The following is a 9,965-nucleotide window of genomic DNA, read 5'->3' as shown; positions in this document are numbered from 1 at the left end:
CGGGGGGCGTTTGGGCGGTGTGTGGGGGGCTGAATGGTGTAACAGGTTATCCCCTCCCATGCTCAGGGGGCAGCAGGACGGGGCATTGCTGGGTATGTGGGTGCTAGGAACCTATACATCTGCCCAGGGGGTTCTTAGGTGTATGGGGTTCAATGGAAAAGTAAAACTACAACATTGCACAGGATCATGGGAAAGGGCATTGTGGGTAGCAAGACACCTCTGACTCAAAAATACTTCAGATACTAAAGCTGGACAATTACATGCTGTATTTCAAATTCTATCACCCAGCCTTCTATACTTCGGGCAACAGAGCTTCTCTCTTGTGCAAAACAAATATTAGCCCTGAATTTGTAAATACTGCAGCTAAACCCCCCCTTACTAAACCCCCCTTACTAAACCCCCCCTTACTAAACCCCCCCTTACTAAACCCCCCTACTAACCCCCTTACTAAACCCCCCCTTACTAAACCCCCCCTTACTAAACCCCCCCTTACTAAACCCCCCCTTACTAAAACCCCCCTTACTAAAACCCCCCTTACTAAAACCCCCCTTACTAAAACCCCCCTTACTAAAACCCCCCTTACTAAAACCCCCCTTACTAAAACCCCCCCTTACTAAAACCCCCTTACTAAAACCCCCCTTACTAAAACCCCCCTTACTAAAACCCCCCTTACTAAAACCCCCCTTACTAAAACCCCCCTTACCTAAAACCCCCCCTTACTAAAACCCCCTTACTAAAACCCCCCTTACTAAAACCCCCCTTACTAAAACCCCCCTTACTAAAACCCCCCTTACTAAAACCCCCCTTACTAAAACCCCCCCTTACTAAAACCCCCCCTTACTAAAACCCCCCTTACTAAAACCCCCTTACTAAAACCCCCATTACTAAAACCCCCTTACTAAAACCCCCCTTACTAAAAACCCCCTTACTAAAACCCCCCTTACTAAAACCCCCCTTACTAAAACCCCCCTTACTAAAAGCCCCCCTACTAAAACCCCCCTTACTAAAACCCCCCTTACTAAAACCCCCCCTACTAAAACCCCCCTTACTAAAACCCCCCCTTACTAAAAACCCCCCTACTAAAACTCCCCCTTACTAAACCCCCCCCCCTTACTAAACCCCCCCCCTACTAAAACCCCCCTTACTAAAACCCCTCTCCATTACATTATAGGTCAGCGCTGAACATGTGACTGAAATTGCCCACACCTTAAATACTGTCATTTTCCTAATGAAAGAAAATGTCATTCTAAACAATTTTCCAATTTCGGTGGTTCTAAAAGCATTTGTAATAGCTATAGGAAGCAAAATGTTTCTGGTTTTTGAAGTGACTCCTGAAACAATGTAGCAGAAGCCAGGTGATTGACAGACCTGAAGGGGCGCTGACTTGTGTTACATTGTTTCAGGAGTCGGAACCAGAGAATAGAAAGAAATGAAACACTGCTTTAAGTAACCATTACAAATAAGTATGTAAGTGAACATATATTGGAATGTTGCTTAGAAGTGCATTATCTTTGCTCAGGTTTTTTCCCAGTAAGGGTGAAGACACACTGGGCTACTAGTAGCACCTACTTTTTCAAGGCTACTAAACTCCAGAAAATACCTTGCCATAGACAATAATAAGAATTGCCTCTGCTAAAACACACATATTATCAGTAAATAATCCGCTTTGTCTATTTTAGTAGCCAAAACAAGTAGCTGCTACTAGTAGCTCCGTGTGTCTTCACCCTTAGTGGAATTCACCAGCACACACAGGAGTGGTCTTGGGCTGGAGTGTTGGCCACCCCCCGATTTGTAGTAGGTATACAAGCACAAAGCCAACACCACAGGGCAGTTGCATGCAGGGTGGCCCGGTGATTTCCTATGTGATTAATCATTCAGGGGTAACTGCATGCAGTTGGGCTGGTTTTGTGCTCATATTTATTTCCTTTAGGTGCCATGTTGTGTTCTTCACTGTTTCCCAGGATCCTTTGTGCCTGTCCAGGACCATTCATTTGTACAGTAGAATGTTCTATTTTTCTATACTGCACATGCACCAATTTTAAATGTTATTATACCGTGCACGTGATTGGATCTTAACAGCCACAAGGGATCTCTGGGAAGTCAGTGAAGGTGGTGACCCAGCTGTCAGAGAAAAGAACCCATGCTGATGCCAGAGAAGTGCCAGCCCCATGGTAGAAAAGGATTCTGTGTCACTTTACTTGTCCTTTAGATGTCTATATGTGTATTCTTTAATGCAACAAGGTGGATAAACTTGTGCCAATTCACTGGAGAATAGATTGGGGATTTGATTTTAATTCTCTGCTGCAAATGGAGTGCCACAATCTTATCCTACTGTATGCGTTTGCTACTTGGATAGTAACCTACAGCAACCAATCAGCAAGTAACATTTACTGATCAGCTATTTAAAAACCACACACCTGATTGGTTGCTATGAGTTACTAGATAAGGGTCAGCTGAAGAATTTTAGCGCATTAGTCCAGTAGAGTCATAGTGCTATATTATTCATAGGACACAGCCTTACTGTATCATAGGCTTCAGGTTTTAGTTGCTCTTAGTAGTTTGAGCCTATCATTGGCCCCAAGCATAGGTGTCATTATTCATGTAGGGTCCAAGGCTAATGTATTACTTTTTTGGGATATTTGTGTTAGATACACAGTGGACAAAAGTTCCTTTACATTCGGGAAAGGGATAAAAGCTCTTGTTTTTTTCCCTGCTTTCAACCTGTGCTAAAACTAGTTATTAGATAAACTGCCACTGCACTTACATGTGAATTAGCCACTTATTGTGACCAATCACACCCATCGTGGAAGAAACATAACTGGGCCAAGGAGCTATAACCGTGCTCACGTGAAAGTATTGCCCCCAAGCAAACTGACTTTCCCAAGGCTCTTACAAACCAAAGTTTTCCAAGATGGGAAAACTGGAAAAATTTGGATTTTTTTTCCTAGAACAGCTGACCATTCAGAGGTAATTCTAAGTTATTGCACCAGCTTTGGGTATGGCGCCCCAGGCGTTGTATGTCAATTTGATCAGCGGTAGTGTCCCATTTATTAATTCTATCTATTATTGGATTGTGGGAGGAATGGGACTCATTCTTTTCATTATAACTACCTTTTTTCCATTGAACACGAGTGAGCGCAGTAATGATAATTTTTTTTTTTATTCAAACATACTTCGGGGGACCTGATGCCAGGGAGAGACAGGGGTTCCCCTATATAGTGGGTGACTTCTGTCCAGTATGTAAACACCTTAGGACAGTCCCAGATCAAGTGGAGGAAACCTACTTCTACCATTACATTTCACACATTTGGATCTTTCTAATTTCCCCATGGCCTTGAGTTTCAGAGGGCTAATGTATATTTGGTGAATATTAAATTGGATCATTCTATCTCTGAGTGATATTAAGAAGTTGTATAAGTTCTCAGTTGTTTTGTCCCATCGATCCTCATCTAGGGATGGAACATTTGCCAGCCATTTACGTTTTGCCTTATCAAATGGAATGGGATGTGAGTTTTGAGTTATACTATACAGTTAGGAAACTAGTTTGGTAGGCAGTGTTGGACTGGCCCAACAGGATACCAGGAAAACTCCCGGGGGGCCCAGGGATCAGTGGGCCCTTCTGCTCCTAACCATTTGGCCTGTTTCATGGTCATTCCCTATTTCTGAATGGGAACAAAGAGGAGAAATAGAGGGAAGAATAGATGCTAGAATGGAAATAAAAGAGACTAGGAGAATAAAGAGGTTGGGTGAGGAATGGAGGAAAAATAGTTAAGAGAGTGGGCCTATGAGGTTTTCTGGTGGGCCCCTGGGGTCCCAGTCCGACACTGTTGGTAGGGTCTGAGGCCCAGAGTCTGGCTTCCCACGGCTGTAGTGTGGGTGAGAGTTGGTAGGTCCCAAACTGACATTGAAAGGCATGTCTCAGTTGGAGATAACGGAAGAACTGAATATTTGGTTCGTTGAGTTTGATTTTGAGTTGTTATATTGATACAAAACAATTTTCAATCAATAGATCATCTAGGTGTCTGATTCCGAACTGTGGGCAATATTGGAAGTCGACTAGGCGTCTCATATGTGGCAGGTTTGAGTTTCTCCATAGGGGTGCTTTATGTGATAGCTGAGAGAGAGGGGTATGGGCCTTTGCTTGTTACTATTTTTTAGTTTCCCCAATGAATAGTGTAAGAAACATTCCCTTACTATTAGTAATTTTAACCATAGGTGCACCAAAGTGGATACACAGCAGTCTCCTTACTGCTGACGGAGAGCGGTCAACACTGCTGCTGTGTACAGACTACTTACTGCCCACAGCTGCCATATAAACCCCATTTTTACTTCAGGGACCCAATACAGGTGTAACCTTTGGAGCCCCTCTGCCATACCAAATGATACAAATGATAGATTTACAGCTTTGCTGACACAATTCAAAGCGTTACCAAGTCCATAGTATCCAGAATCATGTAGAAGGACATGACTGGTATGGTGTGTCCGTAGGGAATATTTGTACCAAGTATATTCTGAATATTGTTGAGGTTTGCCAATTTGCTGTGTGTGCCAATTTGACAACTGGATCACAGTGCTACTAATCTACAAATCGCTTTGGAACACTGAATTCCTCAAAGATATAAACAGATATAAAGTTAATGCTAGCCGGCTTTCTGAATGATAAAATCCTGACATTAATGGAGGCACAAGCCATAACGGGGTAAGGGCATTTTGTGCAGCATAAACATTAAGTGAGTCTGGGTTGTACTTAGTGCCATTCCCCAAATCAGGCATTTTGGGTTTAGCTTACAGTGCTGTTACTCAATAACTGTCATCTTTTTTGTATTAATGGATTCTAACATCTCTTTCAGTTTCATTAGGGGGTACGAACAAAATGAGTTCTTCCTCCTCCTCCTCCTCCTCCTCTTCTTCTCGCCCGAGGTGCCGAATTCAGACGACGCTCAAGAATGTTTTCGGATTTAATTCCTTCCGCTCAGATCTGCAGGAAAATGCAACTCGGGCTGTAGTAAAGGGTAAGGCAACATACAATATAGAAAAACAAGATGGTAACCCCACACCATTCTGGATGTCATGAGCCCCCCACTGGACCAACTGGCCTCCCCCTTGAGCTCAGTTCCTATGGTGAGCCCAAGGGTCCCCAGTGCGACACTGGATTTAGATTTATATCTTGTGGCAGAGAAGAAATGAATGCTGTGTTTATTGTTTTCCAAGATACTTAGCTGTAAGGTAATAATCACATTTATAAGGAAGATAAGTTAAATGGGCAATATCACAAAAATAAACATTTAATACAAATCAAAATGTATTTTGATTGACAGCTAGGCCTTAAACACAAGTAGGAAGGGTACTCCCTTTACCTAGAAAAAGTAACTAGAGTAACTAGATGTGACACAAATTCCCCGCCCCCCTCTCTCTACACGCAGAATTTGTGCAAAAGGATCCCCCCCACTAGACTTGTCAATCAAAATCTGATCCCGAACCCTGCATGAAGAGAGGTAGATTGAGGGGGATAGTGAAGATTAATGTATTGGAAAGTTGGTCATTTCTATGAGATGAAGCTTATATAATCATAGTTCCCCTTTAAATGTATTTAGCGGATGATTATAGTGATGGTTTCCCTTTAAATGTGATATTGCCCAGCACTGGTAAATCTTTCTGTGCTGATATAACTAATAAGAAAACATATACACTATCTTGATGTGATGCGGACACACAGGGTCCGAATGGGCAGCAATTCTAATCATCCCTGCCGGCTTAGTACTGGGTCCTGTTAGTGATCCGACATTAACCCCCTAATGGGCCCCATGTTCTGTCTTTGTAACTTGGATTTGCAGGACACTGAGCTCTGTTTTATTCTGTCCCCCAGGTGAAACGGATGTGTTTGTAGTGATGCCCACAGGAGCAGGAAAGTCCTTATGTTACCAGCTTCCAGCTGTCCTCTCTGTGGGGATCACAGTGGTCATCTCACCTCTCATTGCACTGATTCAGGTAAAGTCTCCCTTCATTGTATTATTAAAACTCTCCCTGTGCCGACTGCTCCGTTTCTACCCTTCCCACACCCATGACCAGGGCTAAATGTCCCCATACACGGGCCAATTGTAGCTGCCGATATTGGTCCCTTGGACAGATTCGGCAGCTTATCGGCCCGTGTAGGGGCAGGAACAAGGGGCTTGCCCAACCAATATCTGGCCTGAAATTGGCCATATATCGATCGGGCAGGTTAAAAGATTCAGTGGCCCCATTGCCGCCTATATAATTCAGTCGTTTGGCCCCAGGGCCAAGCGAGTGAATCTTAATGTGTATGGGGACCTTTATTCTAGACCCTTTTGGGATTTGTTCCTTAAGTGATTTGTAAATGTAATTGCTATTGAAAGCAGAATCTGCCTGGCTGTTTATATGTTCTGACTGCTGAAACAATGTATCACAAGCAAGTTAATTAACAGACCTGACTTGCACTATATTGTTTCAATATACTGTAGTGCAGAGAACATAAAGGGATAAAGTCATGTTATAATGAAAGAGCATAAAAAGGACAGACATATCACCCTGGTGCTGCCCAGTTGCCCCCATTTACATAGAAGTTCTGTACCATAGAGAAGCCACCCAAGTTGAATGCCCTGTAAATTTGTGAGCAGCTTGTGAGTCTTGTGCTTTTTTTCGTTCACTTCTGCCTCCTTCTCTCCCGCAGGATCAAGTAGATCACCTCGTTGCCTTAAAGATCAAGGCCTGCTCGCTAAACTCCAAGCTGCCACTCCCAGAACGCAAGAAAATCATTCAGGATCTGGAGAGTGAGGCCCCCCAGATAAAGCTGCTTTATATCACTCCTGAGATGGCAGCCTCCGCATCCTTCCAGCCAATCCTGGCGCAGCTTCTCTCCCGCAGCCTCCTGTCTTACCTTATTATAGACGAAGCGCACTGTGTCTCTGAGTGGGGACACGACTTCCGACCGGATTACCTGCGCTTAGGCTCCTTGCGTTCCCGCATACCTCATACTCCTTGCGTGGCACTGACAGCCACGGCCACCAAGCAGGTCCAGGATGACATCATTGCCTCACTGAAATTGCGCCAGCCGGTTTCCATGTTTAAAACGCCGTGTTTTCGTTCCAACTTGTTTTACGACGTGCAGTTGAAGGACTTAGTGGGTGATCCTTATGGGGACCTAAAGGAGTTTTGCCTGAAGGCCCTAGGAACGAAAACTCCTCAAGGGGTGAGTTGAAGCGGCTTAATTACCCACTAATACCAGAGCAGTGATCTTAAACAAGTGGCTCTTTAGCATCACAGCCAACAGTTGTAAGTAGTGTGTGCTGGTTGTTGTAGTTTAGCAGAGCCAGAGGTGAAACATTACTGCTTGAGATTATAAGGGAACATATTTGCAGCCCAATGTGCAGGAAAGTTTAGCCTCTTGGTGTGCTTTCTCCTTTGTAACAGGGCTTCCCAGGCTGCGGGATAGTGTACTGCCGTACCAGGGATGCGTGTGAGGAGGTGGCAGTGCAGCTCTCCCAGAGAGGTGTCCTCTCCAAACCCTATCATGCAGGTGAGTTTTAAATTAATACTGTTAAAGTTGAACACTTAGAAAAGTGTTGGGCCCTTGTTATATAGGTACACTACTAGAGAAGTCAGCTAACTGCTGAAGTTGTGACCCAGGGAGCTGCCATATCGGAATCAAAGGCGTATGGCGTATATTTTCGGCAAGCTGAAAAACGGCTGCCGAAAATATGTGCCATATGCTCCTACCTGTGCCTGCACCGAAATGAATGGAATACGCTTGGGTGCAGGCACATGTAGTCGAAATACGCATCAAAATGCGAGACTTAGCATTCTCTCTTGTTTTGATGCGGATATCGCCTACATGTGCCTGCACGCAAGAGTATTCCATTCATTCCAGTGCAGACACAAGTAGGGGCATATGGTGCGTATGGCGCATATTTTCGTCAAGCGTTTTTCAGCTTACGCCATACGCCTGGTGTGGCATCAGCCAAAGACTAAAGGCAGCCTGGCAATGGGGGCTGCAGGTGCAGCCAATTAGCAGAGGGGGCTGTGAGGCTGCTGGGAGGATGGGGGAGGGGCAGCTGACTGGAGAGAGTCTGCAGGGGAACAGGTCTGGACTGGCAATCTGTGGGTTCTGGCAAATGCCAGAGGGGCTGCTGTAAGATGCCATAGTCACTATTTATTGGGCTGGGGGGGCTGTTTGGGCCTCTGGGTACTTGGAATGCCAGGACCCAGGCCCAGACTGGCAATCTGTGGGTTCAGGCAAATGCCAGAGGGGCTGCTGTAAGATGCCATAGTCACTATTTATTGGGCTGGGGGGGGGCAGTTTGGGCCTCTGGGTACTTGGAATGCCAGGGCCCAGGCCCAGACTGGCAATCTGTGGGTTCAGGCAAATGCCAGAGGGGCTGCTGTAAGGTGCCATAGTCACTATTTATTGGGCTGGGGGGGCTGTTTGGGCCTCTGGGTACTTGGAATGCCAGGACCCAGGCCCAGACTGGCAATCTGTGGGTTCAGGCAAATGCCAGAGGGGCTGCTGTAAGGTGCCATAGACAGTCACTATTTATTGGGCTGGGGGGGCTGTTTGGGCCTCTGGGTACTGGGAATGCCAGGACCCAGGCCCAGACTGGCAATCTGTGGATTCAGGCAAATTCCAGAGGGGCTGCTGTAAGGTGCCATAGACAGTCACTATTTATTGGACTGGTGGGGGGCTGGAATGCCAGGATCTATTTTGAACCCCAGTCAGGGCCTGGCAGGTAGGAAAGGCTAGGCTGCTGCCGGGAGCAACTGGAGATAGACTGTGGCAAAGGTAGTGGCAGAGGGGGCCCTTGCAGCACTGGGAGAAAGCTCAGGACAAGGTAGGGGCAATACTGCTGTAGAGGGCTGAGACTGTGGTAAGTGACTGTGCTGTGGGAAATGGGATGTCACCCAGCATCTCCCTAATTCTTTCTTAATTGGGAGGGAAAGGGGGTCTGTTTCTATCCCGGGCAGCCCAGCCAGTGCTTCATGTGTGGCTTCCAAAGGCATCTGGCAGGAGACTGTACCCTAAAAGTATGTGCTTTGTATGGGGCCCAGGGGCACATTAGCAAGGAGTGTGACAAAGTGTTGTGCAACCTCTGTGCAGAGCTGGGTATCACTCACAGGCAGTGCTGGGAGGCTGCACACTATTGTATATAGTTGCCCAAGGATTGAGGAGGTTTAGTTGCAGGCACATGTGGTCAGGCTTCCCAAGATGCCATCTTTATGGCTATCTTTATATTGGAGCGTTCCATCCCAGTGTTAACCACCTATACCTGCTCTAGGTGAGAAGCACTAATTACACGGTGCAAATTAACAGAAAGGTTAATGCTGTCTCTTTCTCTTTTCAGGTCTCAAAGCTGGAGACAGAGTGACTATTCAGAATGACTGGATGGATGGGACGGTACCAGTTATTGTAGCTACAATCAGCTTTGGCATGGGAGTGGACAAGGCTAATGTGAGGTGAGACAGTTTTATTTTTCTGCACATTTTATTCTGGTGACTCACAAAAAAAGTAAGGCCTATGCTATCTCAACAGGAACAAGCATTTAATAGGGTTCTTGTAACAGTCTAGATCTTTTATCCCTTAATAGCAAAGAAACATCTTGGAAAAAGAAACAGCAGCTTCCCTTTGCTTTATGGCAGGGATTCTGAAAGAGAACATTACCTGCACAAGGCAATATTATATCATTGGCTAATATTACATGGGGGTTATTCTATACTGTCACTTTAATAAGAAAAGAAAATTGTTTAAATGTCCCTTGTCTCTGATATATCCCTGCCAGCTCCTCTCCGTAAATATAAATAGACGATTTACAATCTTGCCGGTTGGATAGCATTTAGGGGAGATCAGTCGTCCACGGTAGCGAAGATTTATCTTGGGCAACTAATCTCCCTGTGTGTGACATCCCTTAGCCTTATACATTCAGTGAGAAAAAGGCTTAGCTGGTATTGATGGGATT

At 45.4% G+C, this 9,965-nt stretch overlaps 1 protein-coding gene across 4 annotated transcripts in view; it reads left to right on the top strand.

Moving 5' to 3' along the window:
* recql5 (RecQ helicase-like 5) overlaps positions 1-9,965 on the top strand; it is a 34,764-nt gene that overhangs the window by 134 nt on the left and 24,665 nt on the right. For 2 of the 4 annotated variants that reach the window (XM_031893996.1, XM_031893995.1), the window contains exons 1-6: positions 24-92; positions 4,851-5,012; positions 5,867-5,988; positions 6,689-7,207; positions 7,429-7,534; positions 9,354-9,465. In XM_031893996.1, coding sequence (XP_031749856.1) covers positions 59-92; positions 4,851-5,012; positions 5,867-5,988; positions 6,689-7,207; positions 7,429-7,534; positions 9,354-9,465 — 1,055 coding nt within the window. In that variant the 5' untranslated portion in view covers positions 24-58. 4 annotated transcript variants of the gene reach the window in all.

Source organism: Xenopus tropicalis, chromosome 10, assembly GCF_000004195.4.
Source record: "Xenopus tropicalis strain Nigerian chromosome 10, UCB_Xtro_10.0, whole genome shotgun sequence".
Lineage (NCBI taxonomy): Eukaryota > Metazoa > Chordata > Amphibia > Anura > Pipidae > Xenopus > Xenopus tropicalis.
The sequence above is the reverse complement of the archived record's forward strand: the minus strand, read 5'-3'. Positions and strand labels throughout refer to the sequence as shown.